General features: G+C 55.5%; 2 protein-coding genes and 1 long non-coding RNA gene across 4 annotated transcripts; all 3 read left to right on the top strand.

Annotated features, from left to right (window-relative positions):
* Positions 1 to 4,860: 4,860 nt before the first annotated feature.
* LOC148108160 (uncharacterized) lies at positions 4,861 to 13,325 on the top strand. Its single transcript, XM_087853869.1, has 2 exons — positions 4,861 to 5,453; positions 12,316 to 13,325. Exons 1-2 carry the CDS (start codon positions 5,028 to 5,030, stop codon positions 12,607 to 12,609), a joined length of 720 nt encoding a protein of 239 aa, XP_087709995.1. The 5' UTR covers positions 4,861 to 5,027; the 3' UTR covers positions 12,610 to 13,325.
* LOC148108161 (uncharacterized) lies at positions 5,460 to 8,122 on the top strand. Its single transcript, XR_015721152.1, has 2 exons — positions 5,460 to 6,938; positions 7,834 to 8,122. It is a non-coding gene; the product is annotated as an uncharacterized LOC148108161 (long non-coding RNA).
* A 27-nt stretch (positions 13,326 to 13,352) lies between the features above and the next one.
* LOC148108159 (DENN domain-containing protein 3-like) lies at positions 13,353 to 24,213 on the top strand. Of its 2 annotated transcripts, XM_087853867.1 has the most exons (5): positions 13,353 to 13,590; positions 15,796 to 15,938; positions 18,914 to 19,025; positions 22,941 to 23,060; positions 23,416 to 24,213. In XM_087853867.1, exons 1-5 carry the CDS (start codon positions 13,429 to 13,431, stop codon positions 23,905 to 23,907), a joined length of 1,029 nt encoding a protein of 342 aa, XP_087709993.1. In that variant the 5' UTR covers positions 13,353 to 13,428; the 3' UTR covers positions 23,908 to 24,213. The 2 variants fall into 2 exon arrangements, with proteins under 2 accessions (XP_087709993.1, XP_087709994.1); XM_087853868.1 differs by lacking the exon at positions 18,914 to 19,025.
* The last annotated feature ends 2,953 nt before the right edge of the window (positions 24,214 to 27,166 follow it).

Below are 27,166 nucleotides of genomic sequence, written 5' to 3'. Positions count from 1 at the left end.
AGGCCTTTTCTCCCTGGAAAATGCCTCTTCACCTTCCTGGCTGGTCTCAGGGCTTTCTCCTCTTGCCCGAGCCCCCCGCCGGAGCCCTGCTCTGATTCCTTAGCGCCTCTGCCCTCCTCTCTTCCCTGGGTATGCACTTGCTGCCCAGGGAGCTCCAGGGGGAGGGCCGGGGAGGGCTTGTATTTTATTCTTTGCGGGCCCAGCTATTATCACAGAACCAGACGTATAGTAGGTGCTCAGTAAACATCCCAATAGAACCGAGCACGCGAAGGCTCAGGAGGGGAAGCGGCTTCCCAGCGAGCGCCTTCGGACAGCTTGGGTCTGGGAGCGGTCACGTCTGACTTCTTCATAGCCAACATTTTCTCCTGATGTGCTGGTCCTCTCGTTCCCCGGAGAAAACTCTTTATTCAGACTCATGTTTTTCTTTGTTTATGGATATGTAAACTTTACCAAGAAAAGTCAAAGCCTGGCTTATATTTTCACGTGGAAAACCAGCTAGCCCTCAGCTCAGGACTTTTGTGAGGAATAAATAATTTAACTGTTTTAGCTGTAGTGCAGTTCCGTGTTGCTGGAGAAGGAAAGAAGTGCCCCGGATCCTTCCAGAACACTTGTTCTCCTGGGCCCTGGGGGAGGAAAATGCTCTGGATCCCTGCAGGATTAATTTATTCCAAAGAAATAGAAGAATGCTCGGTAGGCGAACATCGGATGAAGTGCCAAAGGCCAAGACAGCCTGTCCTCCGGAAGCTATGCCCTGGGAGCAGAAGGAGGTCACACAGAAAACCTCCGGGGAGGGCGGACCCAGCCTGGCCACGGGTGGAAAGAGGACACGCCCCTGGGGCATTTGGACCCTGGAGAAAGGACCAGAGGAGTAGCTGAGCCCGAAAGGCTTAGGGAAGAGAGAAGAAGAGTCAGAAACAAGTTTGTGTTGGTGCCTCGTAGGCCAAGACACTCCCTCAGCTGTCCTCACCGTGTGTGCTCTAGGCCTTGAGTTCCTGCTTTGCCTCATGTGAAAATCTGGCCCCTGATTTCTTTCTGTTAGCGTTTCTGGGGTACCCCTGACCTTTGTTTTACTTTTAATCATCTGGTGGAATTTCGTGTTAGGTCCTTTCCTTGTTACCAGCATCACACTGGATTTTGTATTTTGACCTGTTCTCCAGGTCTGTTTTTCAACTGGAAGATTTCACACATCTGCACGAAAGTATATTCATTCTAGACTGTAAAGCAAAACACAACAGATTACACAGCAGTCTGTTTAGTATCAGCTCACAAATGTAGGACTAAATCCCAAACTGTGTGGGCGGAGCATGTGTGTGTATGGACGTACATCAAAAACTTAACTGCTTATCCTGGGTGGTGTGAGCTTTTTCTTTTTGCTTAAATGTATTTTCTCATGAACACGTGTCACACATACACAAAGGATTAAAGTTTCATAGGTTAAGAGTCAAATAATTTGCAACCAGGTTTAAGGGCAATGGGGCACCTCAACTCTTGATGGAAGAAACTCACATTACCTCTGGAGCTCTCGGCCAGAGGTGTAAAAAGGGCAATGATTTGAGGACAATAAACACCGGCTGGAACATGGTGACGAGCACCCGAACGCTGCAGTGGGCATTTCGGCTCTGTCGTGTGTGGACGCTTACGGTTATACATGTCAACATGACCCAGCGTCCACTTACCATTAAGTCAGAGGACTGGCCCTGTAGATGATTCCTATAAACCATGAGAGCAGAAGGTCATGCCGATCGCACCTGACCATCGACCGTGGTGTATGTGACGCTGGACCCTCAGAACAACCCTGCAAAGTAGGTAGTACTATTCCATCTTACAGACAAGAAACCGAGGCCCAGAGAGAGAAAGTCACTTGCCCAAGGTCAAAGACAGCACATATTGGAATCAGGATTTGCAGCAGGGGTATGAGAATGAGGAGGCCGGAACCCTGAGTTCAGGGTTGTAGCTTGGAGGGAAATAGCCCCTCCCACTGGGGGAGGAGGTAGGAGAACACAGGTGCAGCCCTCGGCTGAGGTGTGCTCTGGGCAGCCCTGCAGGGAGGCGGAAAGCACCATGCATTTGGTGGGGGGGCCCTGACCAAGTCTGGGTAGTGCAGGACAGGCTCAGGGAGGGGTGGGGCTGGCAACATGGGGGCCCAGACTTCGAAAGGCCCATATGCCTCCCGGGTCGGACTTGTAAATATTCAAATGTCCCCGCTCTCTGCACGAGGCTCTTCCACAGTCACCGGTAGGTTCAATTTTTCCAACAGCCGGTGAGGTGGGGGTCATCCCTGTTTTACAGATAAGGGAACAGGCAAATATTTGTCCCCTTCGGTGGATTGCCTTTTCATGCTCTTAATAGAATCCTTTGATGCACAAAAAGGTTTTAATTTTGATGAAGTCAGTTTCTCTCTCTTTCATTGGCTGTGTTTTTCTGTCATATGCAAGAAATCATTGCCAAATCCAACGTCATGAAGCTTCCCTCTATTCCCTATATTTAAAAGAATTTTAACACCTAAACCACCGCTAAAACGCACAAGGCGTGCTGCTATATAGCACAGTTTGAGACCGGGTCCTCCTAAACTCCGTTAGAGGGATGCCTGGGTGGTGCAGTCGGTCAGCGTCAGACTCTTGGTTTTGGCTCAGGTGGGGGTCTTGGGGTTGTGCGATCCAGCCCTACCGGAAATCTGCTGGAGATTCTCTCCTTCTTTTTGCCCCTCCCCCACACTGCACACGCTAAATAATAAACCTTTTAAAAAAATAAACTCCATTAAAAAAAATTTATTGAGATGAAACTCCATAGCGTAAAAGTAACCTTTTCGAAGTCGACAGTTCGGTGTTGTTCAGCATTACTCACAACGGTGTGCCCATCCCCCTATTTTTGCCTCTGTCCTTTACGGTTTACAAACAATTTTCATATCTATTTTCTCCTTTGCTCTTCACAGTAATCCTGAGAGTGAGACAGAGCAGCAAGGCTGCTCCTAGGGATGGGGGTGCCCGCAGCAAGAGCCCCTGTAACAGCGAGCTCTGCAGCCAGTCCGACCTGTCCCTTCCCTGGCTCCAGCGTGGGGCGGTGTTACGCCCTTGCAGGTGGCCCCGTTAGCCAGGCTCTGCGTGCTCCCACTTCTCCCTTGCCTGCATCTTCTGCCTCTAGATGGCCGTTATGTGGCTTTTCCACCTGTGCCTTTGGTGGCTGGTTATCTGCACTTCTGTGTCCAATCCCATCAGCACTCAAGGACAGGGCAGGCATCTGCAGCACGAGCACTGGGGACTCACCGAAAAGCACAGGGTAAAGAAGGAGCCCTGTGGAGGACCTGTGGCCTTCTCGGGTGTTAAGGGTGAAGCCCAGAGAAGCAGAACCTCACAGGCCCCGTGCACGGCGGGAGCCAGGCCCGGACCCGTTCACACCAGAAGCTCCCTTCCTCAAACCCACCCTTGCAGCTCTTGAAGGAAAAGGGACACTGCTCTCGCCCGAGCCTCACTTAGGTCTTCTTGACAGCCGCCAAGTGTTTACCTCCCCGAGTCCTGACCACACCCAGCAGCATTTGAACAAACAGGAAGCCGCCGAGGCTTAGGGCCAGTGAAGAGCTTGGCTGTCCCACAGCTCGCACAAGAGCCAGGCTCCAGCCCAGGTCCCTAGAGCCCAGGGCTTTGCTGCCTTCCTGGAGTGGCTCATGCCTCCAAGCCGCATCAGTGAGCCTTTCCTGGGCACTGGGGGTTCATGGGTATCTCCACTCTGCCCTGTGCTGAGGCCACCAACAACGAAAACACCACGGAGAGAGCCAGACAAGTATGAGCAAAATCTGTCCTGCTTTGGAAGTCAGCGACTGTAACTACTTGTCTCATTGGTAACTACCAATGAGATCGCGGATGCCAGACCTAAGTGAGAACCAGCAGTGACCCACAGCCAATAAATAGGTGACTTAGTGAGTGAAACTCGGAACCCACGAGTCAGGCTGCGGGCAGTGAGGGCCTCACCAGGCTGGGAAGGTTGGAGGAATACTGCACTCCCAGGTCCAGGCCCACCCATCCCCGTTGTGATTCTGACATTGCTTTGTTCCTTTTCGTCTTAGGCTGATGACAGATGTTTGACATTATTATTAAACATTTGTGGTTTTTAAAAAATGAATCATGGATTATTAGAACTAGAAAAGTTCCTTTCATATCATTTCCCGCTTTTTTTTTTTAATATTTTATTTATTTATGTATTTGAGAGAGCTAGAGTGAGAGAGCACAAGCAGGGGGAGCAGTAGAGGGAGAAGCAGGCTCACCTATGAGCAGAGCTCTCAATGTGGGGCTCAATCCCAGGACCCCAGGATCATGACCTGAGCCCAAGGCACACACTTAACCCACTGAGCCACCGAAGTGCCCTACCCGCTCGGTTTTATAGATGCTTATGCTGGCCTGCAGAGAGGGATAGGGATGTGCCAAGGTTGGCGGGCAGGCAGAGCTGGGACTGGGACCAGCCACGAAAGCCAGCCTCCTGGGCCCAGTCTGTGGCTGGGGGAGGCCCACGGTCCCCCGGGATCAGGCCAGCCTGGAGCTGGCCAGGTACGGGCCCTGTCTCCTCTCAGACCCTCCTCATCTCTGTGCTCCCAGGCTCCATCCATTCCAGCCGTGCCCACCCCGCGGGGTTTCCTGCCGAATGTTGCTCAACCTCTCACTAGACAGAGCCAGCAAGGTTAACCGGGTTAACCAGGAATGGATCTTTCTACCCCTTCCCCACCAGCCTTTTCTGCCGTCCACGCCCGACCAACTCCGCAGTCCAGGGCACAGGAGGGCTTCCAGGAGGCAGCGAGAGCCGGGGTCGCGCCAGGCCTAGGTCTCTCCTCGCCCTGTAGAGCCGGCCCGGGGCTCCCCAGAGCAGGTGACTTTCACGCCCTGGGCCCCGGGGGCTGGGCGCCCTCGCCTGCCACTTGGGGACGCCGCCCACTTCCCTCCGTTCCCCGGGAAGGGGGCTGCCGGTGGGGCGGGGCCAATGGGGCGAATGCGCGCGAACAGACACGGCGCACGCGCCAGGATCCGCGAGCCGGTAAGGAAATGACGACCTGGCGCGGGGCCCCGCGGCCGCCCCCACCGGACCCCGCGTGCCGCAGCCGGCCACGCCCCCATGGAGGCCCCGCCCCCACCGGACCCCGCGCGCCGCAGCCGGCCACGCCCCCATGGAGGCCCCGACCCCAGGAGGCCCCTCCCCCGGGGAGGTTCCGCTCCACCGACCGCTCATTGCGGGGACCCGGCGGCTGGCTGTGGGGCGCCTGGGTGCTGTGCAGGCGGCGCTGCGCGGGGCGCGGGGCTGGGGTCGGGGTCGGCGGCCCCAGGCGCCCGAGTGGGGTGCGCCCAGCGGGCCGCAGCAGCCAAGCAGCTATGGCGGAGGCCGCACCGCAGCACCTGGCGCTGTCCTCAGGGCTGTTGGAGTTGTGCCCGCTGCTGGGGCCCTCCCGGGACAGCCTCCGCGGCCCCGAGCAGGTAGGGGCCGGTGGGGAAACGGAGGCGGGGCGCGGCCGGGCGGCGGCTACGATCGGAGCGCGGGTCTGGCCCCGGCATCCCGGGCGTCTGCGGGGTGGGGGCGGTGCTCGGGGCTCCGGCCAGACCCCCCCTCCACCGCAGCCCGCCCGGTGCGGGGACCTTGGCTGTCCTGGCCGCGGAGGAGTCGCGGGGGTCTGCGGACTGGGGAGCCCTCGCCGGAGAAGAGCGCGGGCTCGGAGGACGCGCCTCCAGGTGCTCCGCCTTCGGCCGCTCCGGCTTCGGGAAGCACACCTGGGCAGGGTGAAGGCGGCTGATGGGGGGAGGCGGGGGTGCGCCGGGGCGCCTGGGGTTACGTCGTCGCGGAAGAAAGGATTTCATTCATTATCCCGGACTTACTGTCTCCTCGGTGGTGGGTGCTGTGCCAGGCACAGCATCGTGAGGTTTGGGGTTTTAGATGTAAGGGGCACTTTCAAATGTTCTGCATTTAGTCATTTTGCGATGAAACCTAACTGTTTTTCTCGCTTGCAGAAAAGGCTGCCTACTCCCCCCCCCCCGCCCGGGGCCCTTTTCTCTTTCTCTGTGTGCTAGCAGCCAGAGTGACAAACCCTTTTCCCGGAAAGCAGCAGTTTTGGACACTCATTCTCTGTGTTTCTTTACTGTGCCCCTGCTTTTTCTTGGTTGTGTAACCCAGGCTTTCTTTTGAATTGGTTTGTGGCCCTCTTTTTCTCTTGGTCCAGGATGTCCATATGACTCTATCTGTGGATTTTTCTCTGGTTAGTGGTGATGCCCAGAGTACTCCGAGATTCCGGCTCTACCGCCCAGTTACCTGGGCAAGTCCTCATCTCATTCTGGACAACAGCAGTGAGAGGCACAGGAAGGCACCCGAGTATTTAGGGGTGCAGCGGAAAGGGTTGAGGTCATCAGGAGAAGCTAGATATTGCTCAAATTAACTGGATAAATGTCTCTTAATGTCTTGGTAGTCTCCTTAGCTTTTTTTTTTTTTTTTAAGATTTATTGAGTGAGGGAGAGAGAGATAGAGCAGGAGAGGGGCTGGGGCAGAGGGAGAAGGAGAAGCAGACTCCCCGCTGAGCAGGGACCCAGGACCCCGGGATCATGACCTGAGCAGAAGGCAGATGCTTAACTGACTGAGCCACCCAGGCGACCTGTCTCCCTTAACTTCATACAGAGCCAACTTCGATGGTTTCTGCATTTCCCTCCTCCTTTCTTACTCCCCAAATCCCGGTGATGTCTGCATCCCCTTTGACCTCTGTCTCCTCTGACCCTCATCGACTGAGTTATCTCCCTGCCTCTAATTTGCCAATGGCATTGCCTCCTTTTTCTTCTGATAAGAAATGACCTGGTTTCAGTTGCTTCTTGGGTGATTTCGGCATGCATGTTGGTTGCCCCAGGGTGAGACGTGTCTCGAGAGCAGGGTGAATGGCACGGTGGTGCTTTCCTGCCCCAAACAGGCCACGGCTTTCCCAGGCAAGTGGCAGTTTGCTACTCTGCATTTTAGCTATTACCCTTTTTATCCTACACGCTGATTCTGTTAGGGGTTCAGCAAGAGGTGGAGCGCAAATATTTGGAGTAGGAAAAAGGCAGCCTTTCGGGACGGATCCAACTTCCTGGGCTGAGCCTCCTTTAAGGCCGATGTTGACGTTACAGTTACCTAAACATGTGACTTCACTTGGCCACTCTGCTGTTATAGCAGTTCTATTTCTAACGTCTGAGGCTTTTTTTATAACTCTGAAAATCACCATTTCTCTGTCGTTGACGCATTCCTGCTCGGTGACAGATGAAAACAAGCCTGGAGGTATGAGAAACATTCCACTTCCTGGTAGGGTAGTAAGGAGTCCTAACTTTCCATTTCATTTCTTAGATGGGTGGTGTTTTGTGAGGGTAGTGACAAAGACTTGGAGAATACGTCCACCCCATGGGAGGTTCTGGCTTGGTTACATCTCTCTCTACTCCGTGGTTGCCGTGGAGACGAGGCGTGGGGTGTGGAAGGATCCACCACTAACCCTCCGAGTGGGCCGAGAGCTCCGTGCCTCGAGTAGGTCACTGGCGTAATTCTTGGTGTGAAGGCAACATTGTAGCGGTTCTTGGTGGAGAGCGTCCAGGCTTTCGGTTTCTAGAGCAGCGCTGTCCACCAGAACTTTCTGAGTGATGACGCCAGTGTTCCTCATCTGTGCCATCCGTGTGTCGGCCACTAGCCACACATGGCTACCAGGTGCTTGAGGCATGGCTAGTGCCACTGAGGAACTGGATTTTACACTTCATTGAATTTTAATTTCAATTTCAATAGCCACGTGGCTATTAACGGTGGTGGACAGCAAGTTCTAGAGCGCTAAACAAATCTGTTTTCTGTTTTATTTCACAGATTATGGCCCATCCTGTGTGAAGATCAGTGCCGTTCTATAATCTAACAGAAATAAATCTGTGGGGGCGCCTGGGTGGCTCAGTCATTAAGCGTGTGCCTTCGGCTCAGGGCGTGATCCCGGCGTTCTGGGATCGAGCCCCACATCAGGCTCCTCCGCTGGGAGCCTGCTTACTTCCTCTCCCACTCCCCCTGCCTGTGTTCCCTCTCTCACGGGCTGTCTCTCTCTCTTTCAAATGAATAAATGAAATCTTAAAAAAAAAGAATAAGAAATAAATCTGTGATGCTATCAGTTAGGGTGTGTGTGTCTCACTTTTTAATTAGCTCTGGTTTTTTGGACTGAAATGGTTGTTCCCGGGGAGGGGTTAGTAAATCAGTGTGGGCGAGAGAAGAGCAGGAGTGACTGTCCCCAGGCTGTGAGAACAGACCTTGTCTCGCCCGTAGGGGAGGGGCCGTTGCAATGCTCTGGGATCCAGGACTGTGCGTTCAGGAACTTACTCTGATGACCCAGTCGGACACGTGCACGTATGTATGGCAGACACTGTTCACCGCTGCCTTTGCTCAGGTTGTGCGTGTGACGAAGAAGAGAGCATGCCAGCTGTCCCTCGGTAGGGCTGTTACTGCGTCGTCCCCGTGTGGCACCATACAGCTGTGACAGGGAATCAGCCACCCCATATGCTGAAGTGGAGAAAAAAGCTAGTGGAACCAGTAAAAGGAGATGATTGTATGTAGGGGGACAAATCATATTGATATATACGCACATAAGAAACGGGAAGGCTGTAATCTCCGCTGTGCATAGTATTACCCACCCTTTCGTGGAATTAGGGGGAAGGCCTTTCCTTTCTATTCTTATGTATTTTATTCTTCCTGTATTGTCGTTAGCTTTTAACATGAGACTGTATTGCTTATCCAACCAGAAAAGACGCAAGGACATACGTTCGGTGGAAAAACAGATGTGTGATGTATGGCCAAATGCCAAGTTGGCTGAATTTAGGCCATCTTACTTTAAGGGACTAGATAAATGGCGGGGCAAGAGGTAGTCTCCTGCCGTTAGCATGATGACCGCATTCCCTTCAGCATCCGGACTGCTGCGCTCTAAGAGGTCGCGGAGCGCGAGGATGTGAATGGATGAGCAACCTCCGCTGAGAGCCGTCGGCTGGCTGAATGTGGGGACGCAGAGAGACCACACAGTCCCCGGCCCAGCCCACCAACAGCTCTGAAGGTGATAGAGTACAACGTGGAAGGCATCAGTGCTCTAGGTGCTGAGCCAGGGCAGGGGGAGGCGGAAGGAGGTGCTCTAGGAGGTGAGGAGGGAGGAGGTGCAGGGGAGGTGGAAGGAGGTGCTGTAGGAGGTGAGGAGGGGAGGTGGAGGTGATGGAAGGAGGTGCTGTAGGAGGTGAGGAGGGGAGGTGGAGGTGATGGAAGGAGGTGCTGTAGGAGGTGAGGAGGGAGGAGGTGAAGGGGAGGTGGAAGGAGGTGCTGAAGGAGGTGAGGAGGGGAGGTGGAGGTGGTGGAACGAGGTCCTGTAGGAGGTGACGAGGGAGGAGGTGCAGGGGAGGTGGAAGGAGGTGCTGTAGGTGGTGAGGAGGGGAGGTGGAGGTGATGGAAGGAGGTGCTGTAGGAGGTGAGGAGGTGAGGTGGAGGTGATGGAAGGAGGTGCTGTAGGAGGTGAGGACGAGAGGTGAAGGTGATGGAAGGAGGTGCTGTAGGAGGTGAGGAGGGGAGGTGGAGGTGGTGGAAGAAGGTGAGGAGCCAGGGGCTTGATGGTCTAGAAGAGGCGCCTTGTCCTGGCTGCAGGTGAGGAAAGTCTCCCTCCAGTGGGGGTGGAGGGGGCATCCCTGGTGAAGAGGAGGAGCGGGGAGGGGGTGAGCACGAGTCCAGCGGAGTGGAGAGCAGGGAAAAAGCACAGCGTTGGACCATGGGCGCTTGTGTCTGGAGACCGAGAGGTTCAGCGGGGCACAGCTTTGGGGGCACCCTGGCTTTGGAAGCAGGCTGGCCTGCTGCTCAGGCGTACGATGCAGGTCGTCGTCCTGCCCTGTGACGTAGCACACGTGTGCCACATACATGGAATACGTGGTAATAACGGTAATGTATGGAAACAGATTCCATTTTCATGCTGGTGGAGGGACAGGGATGGTGTGTGAGGCTGGTTTGGATCCATCGAAGGGTCTGCAGGGGTAAAAAGCTGGTGCCAGTGGCAGGAGCCACCGCCCGTTGGGGCAGGTGATGAGGTCACATGTGTTCTGTTTTTTAAGATTTTTATTTATTTATTTATTTATTTATTTATTTATTTATTTATTTATTTATTTGAGAGAGAGTGAACACAGCGGGGAGGGGAGAGGCACAGAGGGAGAGGGAGAAGCAGGCTCCCCGCTGAGCAGGGAGCCGGACCTGGGGCTCCATCCCAGGACCCTGAGATCATGACCTGAGCCGAAGGCAGACGCTTCACCGACTGAGCCACCCAGGTGCCCCCCCTTTGTGAGAGTGGACAGTGCGGGTGGGGCGTCCTGGGCCGGGCGGGAGGAGGCGATGCCATTCTCATGGCAGAACCCTTGAAGGATTAGTTTGTGGAGTCTGTAGCTGCTCTAAGTCCCGGGGTGGGTGGCTGCTTGGTCTGCAGGTGCGCAGCTGGGCTGGCACTGGGGCTGCTTTCAGAGACCTTTCTGCGGTTGGTGGCTCCGAAGACCCGAGGGTCACTGTCTTTATCACAGGCAAGCATATGGGCGGAAGCTTGGGTTTTAGGGAAATCAGCAGGAGCTTAATTTTTGAAGCTGTGAGTTTAAGGGACCCGCCTTATGTCTGGAGGCAGCTGGGTGCGGTCTGGGACTGGCAAGAGGCCTGAGCTGGCAGTGGGACTCTGGGCGCCGTCCCTAGGTGAGGACACCATGTGAGTGTGGAGACTGCCAGCCAGGCGGGGCACTTGAGGAGGGGCAAGGAGTCAGCCCTGGGGGGGTCTGCCGGGGCCCTACCCAGGAGCGTCAGGGCAGAGGGGAAGAGCAGAGGGGGGTTTGCAGGCAAGGGGCCGGCTCCACGCTGTGACCACCTGTGCCCAGTGCTCACCGATGTGATGTTTGACGTGAGGAAGGAGCGGACGTGCATACTTTCATAGTTAAGTAGGTCCGAACTGCTGGATGGTGATAAGGAAAGTTTTAGAAAGGTTTTATAGAACTCAAGACGTGGTTTCCTTTCATGCCTGATACACAAAGATGTAAACATTATCCAGTACTATGGATTTCCCATGTTTGGTCTTTGTTCCCACTGGTACTAAACTTTTTTCCAAATATAAAGAAATTATTGCCTGAATTTAAATTATACAGAATAAAAATAAGCTTTTTGAGTTTAGAGAGTGTATTTACTGATGGGAGTTCCTTGTATGAATCCTCTCAAGGGTAAGAGTTCCCCTTTGGCTCCACGATTCTTACTGAAACGGTGATGCTGGCTGTCCCTTCCCTGCCGGTGACAATTCCATTTCTCCTGGTGACAACGATGTCCTTCCTCATGCCCTCTCTGAGTCCCTCAGAGATCTTTGATTCCGCGCAGCCCACCCCACCCCGGCATCCTCCCACCTTCCCACATGCTTGCCACCCAGCGAATCCTGCCCCTGACTTCTGTTTCTCCACTAGCTTGGAGCTGACCTGCCCGTTTCTCTGTCACGGCCTGTTGACCTCTTCTGGGAGCTCGGGGAGCAGTCCGGCAACTGCCTCTGCGGAGTGGCCCGTCTCAGGCATCGTAGCTAGACAGAACGGAGGTCGGAGGCAGAGCCCGTGCTCTTCATATTATCTGGGGGAAGACTGAAAAGACAAAAGGTTTTGTAAAAATCGGGTACCAAGTTAAAGTTCGAAAGTGTTCAGGCTGAATGACCCTGTTGTGTAGACCTGGGGTGACCGTTTGGTTGCTGGAGGAAGGGTGTGTCTCTTCTCTCTGAGGCCGGCAGTCCTTCTTCTCACCCCTCGGTCCGTGTCCCCAGGTCAGGGGCAACAGGACCACTGGCATGGGGCATGACGCCGGCACCCCATCTGTACTGGGCTGGACAGTATGCGGCCCCCCCAACCTGGGAGGGAACTGGGGCCTCTGGTGTGGGGGCTGGGGTTGAGCCTTTGACCTGCGACCTTGCCCCCTTGAGAGGGAAGCTCAGGGATGCGGCGTTCGCTGCTGCAGTCCAAGCAGAGCTGGATGTGAACTGAGGTCTGCCTGTCAGTCCTGGGCTGGCAACTGCCGGGCTGTGTGCCCAGGGGCAGCCGGAGAGCCAGACCCTGTGCTGTGGGTGACTTGCCTGAACGCATGGCCTGATGGGTCCCTAAAAGCAGCTTCTTTGCCGTCCTTCCTGTCCTGGGCCACTGGTGGGTGAGGCCACACACACACGTGGGTGCGGAACCGGCACTCTGGCGGGTCGAAGGGGAACAGAGCGACAGTGGGTGCTTGGACAGAAGGCGCACAGCGGAGCAAGGGTAAGCGCTGTTGGCTTACTCGTATTACTCCCTTTAGGTGTCCCTGAAGCAGGGGGTCAGCAGCCCCTCTTCTCTCGATCTGGAGGTCCTGTCGGTTTTTGTGCCTCCTTTCGTCAGTAAGGATGACAGTCAGATGGCTGGCGCCCCCTCCGCGACTCTGAGCAAGACCAGAAGGCGCTCCTTCAGAAAGAAGAGGGACAAGCCCAAAACGGAGCCCTGGAAGGGCCTCCCTCCTGAAGACATTAGTGTCCCCAACGGTGTGGACCTGCTTGGCCTGCCTCAGCTCTGCTTCCCCGCCCTGCTTTCCCAACTCCCCCATGGTGCTTTCTAGAAACCAAGTCAAGAAAGGGTGACAGACGGGGGGCTGGTTACCCCTGGCAGCCCCGAGGCCAAACTGCAGGTCTCAGTTCTCTTAATCTTGGGGGTTTGGGAGCTGAAGGACGTGCAGCCCAATAGTGCAGCCCCCATGTTTTGGAGAGCGAATCCCAGACGAAGGGCTGTCGGGATCGCCAGCACGGTTGGTAGAGGTGCTTTCCAAGGATTTTCACTTCTGATTGACAGGCCCGTCTTCCAGAGGTCCGGCCGGTGGGTCAGGATGAGTCCAGTTAGCCTGCAGCATCTCCCCCCAGAGTGCACTTCCGCCGGGCTCTCTGGCCCCTGTTTTCTGGGGACCCCGGGGCCTGTAGCCCGGGCTCACATGCTTTCCCCACCTGGCCTGTTCCCGGCAGTGGGTGGCCCTCATGTTTTCCACTGGTCTTTGAGAAACGCTGAGTGGCTGGTGTAGAAGACTCAGACTAGGGACTTCCCGTCCGTCATTCCCTGTCTGGGAGGTTCCATCGGGAATGGCTGCTGTCTCCCGGTCTCAGGGATTACAACCCGGGGACAGCTAGGACAACCCCTGCACCTGCCATGCTCAGAAATGGTCGCCTCCCCCAGGCACACCCCAGAGGGTTTGTCTGCGGTTGTTCTTATGTTCCTTCGCTAAATTCTGCAGAGCACAGAGGGTGGCTGAGAAATGGGCACCCACGGAGGGACGGAGGGGGCCACGGCTGGCTGGCGGCCCGACTCCCCAAGTGCCACAGCTGGCAGGGCGAGGACAGGTTCTGTAGGCCGCAAAGTGGGCTCACGGAGAGCCCAGCCTCGGAGGTGGATGCCACGGGGCCGTGCCGAGATTTCCTCTTCTTTCTCTACCCGCAGGGGGCGTGTACGTGGCCTCCGAACCGAAGGAGGACTGTGTCCACTTCCTGGTGCTGACCGATGTCTGTGGGAACAGAAGTATGCCGTGGTTGCCCAGTACTCCCGACCCCTGCACGTACGTGACTGCCGTGAATTCCCTCTGAAATCTGCTGGTGTTTATTTTTGCTGAAACACGCTTCCCGCAATCACCACGATTGTAATCATTTTAGCGTGTGTGGGTCAGTGGCACTAAATACACTCCCGCTGGCGGGCAGCCCCTGCCACGTCTGGTTGCAAAAGACATTCATCACCCCGGAAGTCCCGCCCCCGGCCCCCGGCCCCCCGTTCTGCCCACATGGGTTTGCCTGCTTCAGACACCTGGTGTCAGTGGACTCAGGCTGCATGTGGCTTCTGTGTCTGGCTTCGTGCACTCAGTGAATGGGGTCAGAGTTCATCCACGTTGGGGCAGCAGCACCTCTGTCCTTACGGCCGAGTCCTACCGCCCAGTGTATGTGAGCCACAGCTTGTTTCCCACATGTCCGTGGAGGGACATTTGTGTTCTTGTATGCGGGGTGACGGCTTTGGGCCTCCAGAGCATGACTTGGCCCTCCCCCGCCCGGCAGGGCCACGAGTGCGAGCCAGCCGGCCCCTGGAGGTCGCAGGGGCCGCCGTGCACCTGAAGAGGCGGGGTGACCCACGGCCTGTGTCCAGAGGGTTTCCAGAAGCAGCAGTGCTTTACCCTGGGGAAGTCCAGGAATCCCACACCGAGGGGGCGGTGGCTGCCCGGTTGTTCCTCCCCACTCTGCCGTCAGAGGCTGGGCCAGGTGTGCTGGGAGAATTATCCCTAAGTGTCACGGCATAAGGCTCAACTCGATGGGCTCTGTCCCTTCACGCCTGTGGATGTGCCTCGGAAACCTGTGGGAGTCCAGCATTCTGCTGATGTCTGAGTGCGCGACCTCCGTGTCTGGACTAGGCGTCCCCTGGACCCCTGGACTAGGGTGGGCAGTGGGCAGCGCGGGGAGGCCACCCCTCATGGCCGTGTGTGCGGGCTGCTGGGCCTGCGGCGTTGGCAGCCTGCCTGCTTGCCTGGGTTAGGTAGGGGTGGGAGACGAGCCGGGGGCCGAGTTCCTGCCCCTCCCTGGCCAGCGCTTCCGGCAGAGACAGGATGGGAGGCTGGATTATTCAGGAAGGTGCTTGGGAGCCTGTCTGTGAAGTGATCGCTATGAGAAGTACATGTTATTTCTCTTATCCTTAAATACATTTTAAAAAGGTCACAGCCTCTGCTTTGCCTGTGACTCCCCCACTACACCTGGCTGCTGGGGTGTGCGTGACCCCTCGCCCATCCTCTCAGTGCCTGCGTGGTTTCGGGGTGACTCTGGGCCCTACATGCTGGCCTCCCCACCTCCCCTCGTGCCCAGTGACCAGCCACGCCCTGTCCTGCGCTCCTGTCTTTCCGTGGACTGCACGCGCAGCCCCGCCCGGAGTGCAGACGGCACTGTGGTCCTCATATGCCAGCTGCCCGTGTGCTCAGCCCGGTGCCGACGACCCTCCTGCACAGTCGTTCATTTAATCCACAGCGAAGGGGGCTGGGAACTCTCAGCATCATCCCCATTTTACCGCTGAGGGAGCAGGCAGTCGCACAGGGAGGTGAGGGGACTTGCCTGGGGGCCCAGCACACTGACTTGAGGGCCTTGGTTCAATGTTGGTGGGTAGACGAATGGCGTGCCCACTGCTTGCCGGGCTCTCCCCCTGTCTTGCAAGACCCTCGCGTTCACACCATCCCCAGGTGGAGCTGTTATCACGGTCCGCCGTCCCTACTGAAAAACCCCAAACAACCCTCCACGGGGGCCAGACTGTGGCCCTCAGTGATGCGCCACTCGTAAGCTCTGCAGTGGTCTGTGCCTTCTGGAATCTCGGTGCCGGTACTTTTCTCCAGCTGAGAACCCCCCCTCTCCCCCACCGACACACACATATATGGCCCAGTGCTGGAGGTTTTTTCCTGTGTAAGCAGAGCCCATGGCCCCTTCTGTGTCTTACTGTGTTCTCACTGTGTTCCCATCTGGGGTTGGGACGTGTCATTGTCTCTGCCACCTCAGCACATCACACACTGGGGGAGGGGGGCATCTGCGAGGACTGGGACTCCCAGTGACACAGGGGGGGCATCCACGCTGACTGGGACTTGCGGTGACACCGGAGGGGGCGCCAGCCGGGTGGCGGGGGAGCAGGATGCTGTCTGGGCCCCTGCCCTCTCGCTTCTGTCTGCAGAGGCCCACACTGCTGAGGATAGAAGCTGGGACCAGCTGGATCGGAGGGTGACACGGGCCTGTTGCTTTCTCTCCAGGACGAGTCGTGTTTCTACAACGGCAAGGCGCACTGGGAGCCATCCTGGCCGACCGCGGGCGTGGCTGGCTGCTTCGGACCGTTCTCGGTGTGCGTGGTCTCCAAGCTCCCCTACTACAACGCCCTCAAGGACTGCCTGTCCTGGTGAGCCCGTGCGGTGCCCGCGTGTCTGCGAGGCCACGCCTGGCGCTGGCGGTGGTGGGCGGGCTCTGGTTTGGTGACGGGAGCTCCCGTGAAGGCCCAGAGGCTTCCCGAGGCGGTAGCCTGTGGGGAAGGTCTGCCAGACAAGGGAAGATGAAACCAAACTGTGGGAAGTAAAATTAGTATGGAGGATTTTATGTTGTTTGGTTTTTTAAAAAAGACGTCCATCAGAAATAGCTCTTCTCCTGTTATCTGAGAAAATCAGGCTGCCGCTGCTGTCAGTCCTGTTAAGTTCATGACAGTTAACGAATTATCTTTTCTTGGGTGGAATCTTGAAGTGCCTTAATGCTGATGATATTATATTGAGTAGAAAGCCTGAGGACGTAGAGAAATTTTGAAAACTCTAGAGAGAATCGCGTCGGGCGCACTTGCCGCCTGTCGTCGGGGGATGATTGTGGCGTGTGGACACGGTCCATCCCCCGGCCACACGCGCCCTGGCCGCCTGGTTTTCGTTCTCACCAAGTTCTAGTCTTGGAATTCTCAGTGGTTTGGTTAACGACAGAGGCGGCCAACGGAGGTTTGCCTTAATGCTGTAATACCCACCCTCCACCCCTGGCAAGTCGCAGACTTCTGGAAAGACCATCATTTTGGTTCTCACACTGTGGTCAGAGGGACGAGCAGGAATCCTTCCTGACCAAACTCACCACCTTCGGAGCTCAAGTTCCAGCACCTTAATGTTTTAGTTTTCAAAATGTGGCTGGTGTTTGCCCATAGTTTGGGTCTAGCCCGCGTTTTATTGCCCCCGACACAGAACAGAGCGCTCGCCGGGTCTCCCTCCGGGACTGCGTGCTCAGTAGGGCATGTCTGCCCGGGCGTGGGCAGTGATAGGATGATAAATTAGGACAGGGTCCCTTTTCGTTAATTAACTGGTAATCTTCAGCACCTGAGGGTAGGTGGCTTGTGCACCCATCTCGTTTCCTCTTCTGTGAATTGGGGGTGGTGTTGCCACCCTTTCTCGAACGGAACGGGTTCGGGCCTGCGGGGAGGACAGCACCTGCTTCACTTTCTCGGCCTTTGTACGCGTGATCATTCACGTGTGACTGGCAACAAATACCATCCTGCTAGACGTTAATGCAAAGGAACATTTAACTCGAAAAACGTGTTCAGTTTCCCTGCTCCTCGAGTTTTCTGTCTCCTGATGGTCGTTGCTAAATGACCCGAACTAGAAAACAGAAAAACAGATGACAGAAATGCAAAAGGCAGTTTATAAATACAGATTTATAGATTTTTAAAATCTGTTTTTCTGCTATAATGGTGGCGTGTAAACTAGGCCTCTGTGTGGACAGAAATTGGGAGAGAATGCTTAGTTGTATTTGGGGAATTAGATTATGGAGAGTCTGTTTTTTTTTTTTTTAACTCGATACTATTCTTTGACAATAATTAAAATATGGAAGAATATTGAATTATCTCCATTTCCTGACACTAACTTCAGGAAGAGCTATTATTATTTTTAAAGATTTATTCATTTATTATTTTTAGAGAGAGAGAGAGCAGGGAGGAGGGACAGAGGGAGAGAGAGAGAGAATCCCAAGCAGGATCCATGCTGAGTGCAGAGCCTGACACGGGCTTGATCTCATGACCCTAAGATTGCGACCTGAGCTCCAATCAAGAGTCAGATGCTTAACCGACTGCGCCACCTAGGCGCCCTGACTGACCCCAGGCGGACTTATGATTTGTTACTTAAAGTAACAGCGTAAGCGCTTGGCTTGCGGGACACGCGTGGGCCCTGCTGTGGCCCTGCTGTGGCGAGTGAGGCCGGGGACCGCCCCAGGGCACAGAGGTGGGGTTTCCAGGGCAGTTGGCTGAATTTTGCCTAATGTAGACACCATGTCACCACCACTGCCATTAAGACAGAGAACATTTTCACCACGCCCCAAAGTTCCCTTACACCCTGTGGTCACTTCCCAGCCGCCTGCCCCCAGGCACCTGCTGGTCCGTCATGCGTTTCAGTCACTTGCCGCTGTGCCTTGAACAACGCGGTTTGAACTGTGCGCGTCCACGTACACCTGGATTTTTTTCAACAAATACAGTACAGTCCTATATATGTATTTTCTCTTCCTCAGGATTTTCTTAAAAACATTTCCTCTTTTCTAGCTTACTTTATTCTAAGAATACAGGATATAATGCATATTACATGCAGAATACCTGTTAATCGATCGTTCGTGTCGTCGGTAAGGCTTTAGGTCAGCAGCGGGCTATCAGCAATTAAGTTTTTTGGGGGTTGAGAAGTTCTATGCAGGTTTTCAACTGCGTGGGGGAGAGCACCTTTAACCCCTCACATTGTTCAAGGGCCAACCGTACTTCAAAAGTCAGAATGCATTTGGGAAACAAACATGGCCAAGCACTTTCCTTTGAGATGTTTACTCGCTGCTGAAGTATGACCCAGACAGAAAATTGCATGAATTCCAGCTGTGTAACCAGCACTCACAGCAAGAAACAGAACATGACCAGCCCCCATCCCCCCACGCTCCACCTCTCCTGTGCCCCCCTGCAGGCAGGTCCTGACCCTGGGCAGCCTCACCTTGCTGTCTGAGGCCTAGGGTTGTCGTCAGTGTCCTCCCGCCACCTCCCCCGCCCCCAGCCTGGAAGGCCCTGGGGCTGCCGGCACTGGCAGACAGGTCAGCGCTGATTAGAAATGCTAAGATGTCCTCCAGTCCCCTTCATGTCACTGCAATGTTGTGTAATCGTTCTTTCTGATGGCTGAGTAATATTCCATTGTGACGGGTAGTAAGGAGGGCACGTATTGCATGGAGCACTGGGTGTTACACGCAAGTAATGAATCATGGAACTTTACATCAAAAACTAAGGATATACTGTATGGTGACTAACATAATAAAAAATTATTATAAAAAAAGAAATGCTAAGATGACAATTGGATACTCATACTTATTTTGTGATTTGATTTTTTTTTATTTTAGTTTATTGACTCATCTGAAGCTCTGTAAAGATTTTGAAGTTGACAATCACATAAAAGATTTTGCTGCAAAACTGTCTTTGACACCTAGCCCGCCGCCTGGACCGCTTCATTTGGTCATTAAATCTGGAATTTTGTCTTTTCTTTATGAATAGTAAAAGTCCTATGTCGACGATGGGTTTAATGTTTTAAACTGTTTCTTACGTTCCAGGGTGTTTAAATTACGCTTCTCAGGTTCCTTACAGAATCATCTATTTACGCTGTTTCTAGAGATGCGTTTGCCGGGCGGCCCGTGATACGTGGTGTGGAGCTGGTGATGGGCCCCCTTAGTGCTTAACACACCGGCTCATTTGGTTTATTTGTCTGGAATATTGGGTATTGTATTAAACTGATTCATGTTTTCTCCTGTCCGGGGTGATTAATGAAAAGTACCTGGCTTCCTATTTTTTGGTTTTTCCCAGTGCCACCGTGTTGTTGAATAAGTGGCCAAGCGTTTCCGTGGGTCTGGGTTCCCTGGCACGCTCGTCCTGAGATGTTGTTGGCTCTTTCACCACTTGAGGGTTTCGGGCTAAGGACAGTTGCAGAAAGGCAGCCCACGTTCCCCCTTTGCCGAGTAATGGGCCAAGACGGCTGAGCTGTGATGACACCTGTCTGGCCTGGCATCTTCCAGACTGACGCAACCACCGGGCATTTCCTCGTTCTCAAACAAGCACCTGCCAGATTAGTGTCTGGAAGAAAGTCATAGATGTCGACTCTGCTTCACTCAGTCCTTTCTGGAAGCTTAGACATAGAGATCTCGGTTCTCTACGTATTGATTATTATTCACAGTTGAAAAATTAATTTTATTTCGCAGGAGACATGTGATCATGAACTTAAAATGTATATTTTTAATATCACACTACAGTGTGTGGGATGGGGGAGGGAACCCTGCCAGATGCATTCCAGGCCCAGAGACAGAGCAAGTTGCCCCAGGACCTTGGTTCCGCTCCCAGAAACCTTTGTAGGGACGTTTATTGGGTTCTTGTTTTGTGCAAGGCTCTCATCTTTATTATGTGGATAATTGGTATTTTTTTATGGTTCAGTGAAGTCATCAAAGTTTCTGTTCTTGCTCTAATCACTCAACAAGTGTTCCCTGAGGACCGGCTAAGCAGTGAACAAAGCTGAGTTCAGGGCAGTTTGAGGGTTAACCGTATGTACTATGTTCCGCCTTTGAGCATGAGTAATGCACGAACCGCGCCCATACCCATCTTCTGTACCTCGGAGTCTTGGATGAGCTCACATTTGGTTCTCCGACTTTTACCACCCCCGTGAGAAAGTTTCCTGGGGGTCGTTCTTGATGCCTCTTCTCTTCACCCCTGCATTCCATCCATGGCTCATCCCTGACCGGCCAGCTCCCGGCGTTTGCCTCTAGTTGGCCACGGCCACCACCCCACGCAGGGCCACTGGGTCCCACCTGCGTGACTTGGGGAGCCATTGGTCTGGCCACGTCCATTCTTGACCCTTCATTCAGTTCATCCTTTGCATAGTGGCTGCAGGGCCACTGGGTCCCACCTGCGTGACTTGGGGAGCCATTGGTCTGGTCACGTCCATTCTTGACCCTTCATTCAGTTCATCCTTTGCATAGTGGCTGCAGGGACTGTTAACATCTATCCATTGGACTCTCCTCTTGTGCGTAAAACCCCACAATGGCTTCTCGCTGCGTAGCTGCCGCAGTCCTGCATCCCTAGCCCCTGTATCAGTGTCCTGCTCTGTCTCATGTCCTCACTCCCTTGCTGACTGTTGTCCAGCCACACTGGATTTCCCTCAGTCCCTCGCAGGTGCTGCCCCCAGGCCCTTGCATATGCTGTTCCTGGAAGTCAGGTTCTTCGGGACGGCCTCTGTGTGACCTCCCACCCGTCTCTCTGTGCCCTGCTCCCTTCCTGCAGAGCCCAGCATGGTCTGCAGTTAGGGCCCGCACACGTGTGTGTTTTGTTCAATGTCCATCTTCTCCATCGGCCTCCAAGCTGCGTTTGCGACGCTGTTACCATGCCTGCTGCTCCCACAGCTGTCGAGTGAATGAATGAACGGATGGGTCGTGTTTCGGCGTTAGCCTGTCCTGTTCACAGAGCAGGGCCTGCATCTTGGTTCTTGCGCATTTGTCCGAATGAGCCGAGTCTGGCTCAGACTAGCCGCTGTGATCCCCCTCGTGCGGCCTCACCAGCTCTGGGGTCCTCATTGATACGTGGCCCTGACCCATCTTTGGGAGTGTTGAACCACTGTGGCTGTTCCTTGTTTTGGAAAAACCCAAGGCCAAGGTTCTTCTCTAACCCCGGAGCCGATTCAGCATGGAATTCCAGAACCCACTACAAGCAAACATTGATGGAGATGCTGTGTAGCTAGTGGTCAGGAGCTGTGGTTCCTGTGAATCAAGCGTGTGGGCGCCGGGTGGGGCATCTCCTGTCTGCGTCAGGGGCGGTGGCGCCCAGCCTCCACCAGGCCTGGCTCGGTGCCCTTTCGCGGACGGCGCCTGGACCACCGGCCCGAGAGCAGCAGACACCCGCGTCCCTGGGCCCGCTCTGCCGCTTCTCTGCCCACCAGCGGGTCTGATTTTACGTGCTTTCAGAGCACGGCCAAGTCGCTGGGTGTGCACGTGAAATGCGCCTTTTCCGTCTCACTCTACCGGACTCACTTCCTGTGTTGCTTTGTGCGTGGATCCTATTGTCTGCGTGGGGCTACAGTCAAAGCTGAACTTTGGAAAGTGTTTCCCTGAAATCTCTCTCCCTCCTCAGTCTCTTCACCTGAGAGGTGGGGTGGACAGCAGAGCCCAGCTCAGAGGGTGTGGGTCTCACGCACGTGAGGTTGCTGGCATCCCGGGGGCCCAACAGCGTCCCTGGTAGAATGACTGGTGTTTGTATTAGTTTCTACCTGTAGTTGGGAAGCTGGTCGATATGTTTATTTTTTGAAATATTGAGGGGAATTTTTCATATAAACTTTACAATGATTCATAGTTCATCACCGCTGGGAGCATGTAACTCTGCTCTACCGTGTTTTGTTTTAAATAAAAAGGATGTTACTGTCCACACAGCGCGTCCGCCTTGATTCTGATGTGTCTTGCTTCTGTGGGCCAGTGGGTGACAAGACGGTGCCGTCGGGGAGCCCTTGCAGAAAGAAGGCTTCTCCTGCCCTCAGGTTCTTTGCACAAGCGTTCACGCAGAGCCGTGGTGATGCAGGTGTGAGCACGTGTGGAAGGCGAACATTTGTTCTCCAGCCAGTGCTCTGCATCTCTCCGTGTGTCCTCCTTCCACACTTTTCCTGGCGGGAGCTTCTCTGTGCTCAGATTCGAATCTTCTCTGTGCTTGTGGCCCGGTGCTCCTCACACTTGGGTCACTCCGTTCTGCTGGTCCCCAGGGCTCCAGGGACGCTCCTGGGTGCCCCCCAAAAGGCTGACACCCACGGTCAGGAACGAACTTGCCAATGAGCTGGAAGGCTTCTCGGTGGAGGGGCCCCTACCATCCCCCTCCATCTACCGCGTCCTTTTACACAGAAGGGGCATTCTGCAGATACTGAATTTGAATCAAAGTGTAATTTTGAGATACCATCATTGAGAAAAATAAAGTCTTTCTCAGCGATTTCTTAAAGTGCACGTCTTTAAAGAGCTTTGAAAATTACGTTGAAAATACTAAGAGAATTTGTAATATGCAGTAAGTGTTCTAAGAGTAACCCGATCGTGTTTGACTTAGAACCTGTGCTGATCGGGACAGATGTCCAGGTGTCAGTTTATCTTTGCCGATGGGCAGTCTGCTAATGAAGTAAAGAGTTTAGGGAAGTTTGGCCGAAAAAGACATTCAGTACTTGATTCACGTCTGAGCCTTGCTCAGCAATTCTGTGTGTCTCTGGACTGTTTGGTTCTGTGACATATACGGGGATAGCGTGAGTCTTCAAACACGTATCCTAGGTCAGACACCCTCGGTGCCAGAACGGAGAGTCTCAGTGCATTTTGGCCTCTGCTGGGAGCGGCTCTCTGAACTAATTACGGAACTTGGTCGTCACAGATATTTAACATGAAGCCACTACAGATCGTGTTTCCCTCCCGCGTGGACCCTGAGAGCCCGGTCATCGACTTGGACCTTCACCTGCCCTTGCTGTGCTTCAGGCTCGAGAAAGTGCGGCAGGTAAGCGTCCCTCCGGACCTGGGGAGTCCGTGCTGGTTGGCTTGGTGGGGCATCTAAGCTGTCATCGTCTGGAGGGTGATTCCAGGGCACGTGTGTTCCAGAACATTCCAGAATGTTCCAAATGTTCCACAACACACTGGGAATAGTTGCTTTTTGGCTTCAAGCAGACATTCAGGACTGTGCACACCATTTACAAGCAGTGCTTTTGGGGGTTAAAGGGGCTTTCGTTTTGGCAAACAGCAGGGAAACCGGGTGAGACCTAGGCTCCACGTGGTTTTGGTGGCGCATTCACACGCATGTTCAGTGCATGGCGCGTGGTCAGAGGTGTGTACACGGTGTCGTTGATCTCCCCCAGATCCTAACGTGCCTCCTCATGGAGCAGCGGATGGTGTTCTTCTCCTCCAGCTGGGCGCTGCTACCGCTGGTCGCCGAGTGCTTCCTGGCCTACCTGCACCCCCTGCAGTGGCAGCACACGTTCGTGCCCGTCTTGTCGCGCCAGATGCTAGACTTCGTCATGGCACCGACGTCCTTCCTCATGGGCTGCCACCTCCACTACTTTGAAGAAGTCAGCAAGGTTAGGCCTTGGCCATTTGCTGTAGAATGTCAGATCCTTGTGACCCCTGTGGGGACTGGCGGAGAGGGGCTTCCAAAGGGCCCTGCAGGGAGGGCCACGTGCCCTGGCCACAGGGAGAGGGTGGGCACTCCTGTCCCTGGGGCTCGTGCTCTGGGCTCCACGCACGCGGGGTGCTGTTGCGCGTCTGCACCATCCTCCTGCAGTCCTCCGGGTGTTTTCGAGGCTGGGGGGTTCTGGGCGCCGGGACCCCGTGTCACGTGCCAGTTCCCTTAAATTCCCGGGGCTCCAGCGAGGAGAGTGTGGGTGTCGGCACTGATGGAGCCTGCTAACCGGCCTGGCCGTGGCTGCTTTCTAGTTTTGTGGCCTTGAGTGAGGTGCCAGCCCTTACTGAGCCTCAGCCTCCTTGGCTCTAAAGTGGGCATGTCCTCCTGGGCCGGGCTCTGTGTGGGGACCACCCCGCACCCGCCAGCACAGGGGAAGGGCTTGGCAGACCCCAGCAGCCAGTGTCCCGGTCCAGATCTTGTGTTTCTCTGGTTAAGCTTCTGTTGTTCAGTAATGCTGTGGACCATCCTACTGGAAGACGCCCGTCTATGGATTTCCCTCCTCCTCCTCCTTCCTCTCTCCCCGCTTTTGTTTTTGAGGCAATCCGCTGGCTCCCAAGAAAGCCAGCTGGCCTCCCCAAGCTCCCAACCTCCCTGTACGCTCCGGCCTCCAGCCCCTCCGTCTCTCCGAGACCCCCGAATCGACCAACCTCCCCATCTTTCACGAAGCCCCCCAGGCCTTCTCATGTCCCCCAAACCTCCCCGTTTACCCGAGCCCTCAGCCTCCCCTCGTCCCCTGGCCTGCCGGAGCCCGCCGACCTCCCCACAAGTCCGTCCTCCACCCATCCCCGTTCTCCCAGAACCCGCCCCCTCGTCCCCCTTCCCTGGCCTCTCGTGTCCCCCCGCCGGCCTCCCCACATCCCCGTCCTCCCGGAGACCGCCAGTCCGCCCCACATCTCCCGACCGGCCCGCGCCCCGGTCCTCCCCACAGCGCCGTCCTCCCCGGGCCCCTCCCTCGTCCTCCCCACTTCTCCGGCCTCCCCACATCCTCGGCCTCCCGAGCCCCGCGCGGGAGGGGCCCGTCTCCGCCACATCCGCCCTGCGGACCGGCTCGTTGGCCCCGCTCGGCCCTGCCAACCCCCAGCTCCAGGAGCCGGCCCGCCCGCCCGCGTCCCGGCCCCCTCCCCAGGCCCGCACTCGGACCGCGCGGGGCGCCGGGAGGCGAGGGCAGACCACTGCGAGGCGGCTCCGCGAACCGACGGGCGGTGCTCCCTCCCACGCCTCACGCCGCGGGCGCACAGCCGTCCCGGCCCGGCGGCGGCAGCGGTGGCAGCGGGCTTGCACCCTCGGGGCCGTGCTGCGTCCGTCGGCGCGGGCCGCGCGTGCGCGGCGACCGGCTGAGCCGGGCTTCACCGCCAAGGCGCGCGCCGGGCCGAGTCCCCGCACCGATCTTTGCCCCCCCGCTGGGAGGACCGGGCATGCGCCCCGCGGCCCGCGCATGCCCTGCACAACACGGGGCTCCGCTCCCGAGACCGCGCCAGACAGTCGCGCCGGGAATTCAGGACGGCAAGGGACTGAGCGCGCATGTGGTGGCCGGGTCGAGGGAAGCCTCGGCGGAGGCCGGGAGGGGCGGCCCGCCGAGCTGAGGTCCCGGAGGTCCCACTGGCGGCACTCTGGGCCGGCGGGGCTGGACCGACCTCGGGGAAGCCCTCCCACCCGCTGCCCTGCCCCCTACAGCCCGGACGCGGCCCCTTTGCAGGGCCTCCCTAGCCCGCCGCCCTACAGCCCAGCCCCAGGGCCGGAACCCGCAGGGTCGCGCCCCCCAGTGGGCCGGGGCCTGGCCCGAGTCCTCGCGCGTGTCTTCGCCAGGCTTCCTGCCCACCCCGAGGAGTTAGGTGTCCCGGGCCCCTCTGCACACAGGAGAGTGAGGCTCAGGGGTGTGTTCCGTGGCATCACAGCTAATGCTGGGCTGTACTTAGATTGAACCCTGGAAGACGGCCTGAAAGAGGCTGTGGGAGGTGGCTGGAGGTAGACAGATGTGGGGCCTGCGTGCTGGTCTCAGGGCTGCAGAAAGAAGAGGAGGACCCCGGGGATCTGGGAGTCACCAGCCTAGGGCAGCTGAGCAGACCCAGGACGCCGAGTGGAAGGGGCAAAAATGCACTCGTCCAGGGGCTTCTTCAGGCATCCTTAGGAGCCTGGCGTTTGTTCTTTAGGCCGCAGGGAGCCTGGGGAGGGTTTCAAGCAGGAAGTAATATCTGATTTGTGTTCTTTAAAAAAAAAAAAAAATGACAACCTTGCGGTAGGAAATGAAACCAGAGGCAGGGCAACTTTCATCTTTATGGTGTCACTTTGATCCTCACCACAAGCCAGGAGGCAGGTTAGGGCCACACTCCTTTTCAAAGGTGAACTCCTGAAGCCCAAAAAGGTAACCCACCGTTCTGTCCTCAGAAGCTATCATTTGACTCTAGTTGTAACAGAAGCAGGTAAAATAAAACAATTTTGCGTAGCAAGAGTTTTACTATATATGTTTTTGTTGTTCTTTAATGAAATGTGTTACGGTTATTTGTAGAATTTTTTTAACTCCATCCAAGTTTGCAAGGAAGTGTGTCTCTGAATGTGAGCCCCAGGGCCTTGGTCCCCAGAGTTTGCTCCACCTGGAACTCTCCTCCCTCTGGAGCGTGTCACTCCCTCATGTCTTTGAGGCTTATGTGTCACCTCATCAGATGCCAACTGACCACTCTGTGTATAATAGGAACCCCCACCCCCCACCCCCTGACTCTGCTCTGTTGTTCTGCAAAGCAGCTGTTGTCCTCCACAGCCCTACACTGTGTGCTTGTTTATTTCTTGGTTGTGTGTCCCTCTCCCAGAACGTTAGATTCATTCAAGCAGGGACTTTGTTCACTTCTGGGTCCCTGACACATAATGAGATATTGTGGAGTAACTGAGTACAGCTTTGGGTGATGGGAAGTAAGAAACTGTTATTTAAAGTGTAAGAAGGGAGTGGGAGTCAGGGAAGGGAGTGGAGGGACAAAGGGGATTATAGTGAGGGGATCTTTGCAGGGCGGTGGGGGCGCTTTGGTAGACTAAAAATGGCCACCAACTTGTTGACGCTGCTCCCCACAGGAGATTGAATCCAGTCACTCACCCCTTGAATGTGGATGGCTCTTGTAACTTGCTTTGACCATGAAAATGTGTCACAGGGGATGTGGTGTGACTTTTGAGCCGAAGCTGCAGGAGATGGTCTGGCTTTCTTGTCACCTGATTCTAAACAAGTCCAAGCAGGTCTGGTGAGAAGGCCGCGTAGAAGAGCACAGATCCTCCTTGGCTGACAAGCTGCCACCTGCCAGACACGTGGGTGAGGCTGTGCTTGACCACCCAGCCCTAGCCAAGTAGTCAGCCAGCTGCGGCCACCAGAGACCCAGGCAGACCAGCACAACTGTGGAGATGCACTCAGCCCCAACCAGCCAACCAGAGAATCACGAGCAAATCAA

Source organism: Ursus americanus, chromosome 22, assembly GCF_024610735.1.
Source record: "Ursus americanus isolate L20-20 chromosome 22, mUrsAme1.1.p, whole genome shotgun sequence".
NCBI lineage: Eukaryota > Metazoa > Chordata > Mammalia > Carnivora > Ursidae > Ursus > Ursus americanus.
This window is presented reverse-complemented; position numbering and strand designations above follow the sequence as displayed.

Excerpts from the sequence above, each read along its gene's own strand:
- LOC148108159 (XM_087853867.1), top strand. The coding sequence starts at position 13,429 with ATGCCACGGGGCCGTGCCGAGATTTCCTCTTCTTTCTCTACCCGCAGG. Across the intron at positions 15,939-18,913 it reads CTCAAGGACTGCCTGTCCTG|TTTATTGACTCATCTGAAGC; the intron begins GTGAGCCCGTGC and ends TTTTTATTTTAG. Across the intron at positions 23,061-23,415 it reads GGCTCGAGAAAGTGCGGCAG|ATCCTAACGTGCCTCCTCAT; the intron begins GTAAGCGTCCCT and ends GATCTCCCCCAG.
- LOC148108160 (XM_087853869.1), top strand. The coding sequence starts at position 5,028 with ATGACGACCTGGCGCGGGGCCCCGCGGCCGCCCCCACCGGACCCCGCG. Across the intron at positions 5,454-12,315 it reads GCCTCCGCGGCCCCGAGCAG|GTGTCCCTGAAGCAGGGGGT; the intron begins GTAGGGGCCGGT and ends TACTCCCTTTAG.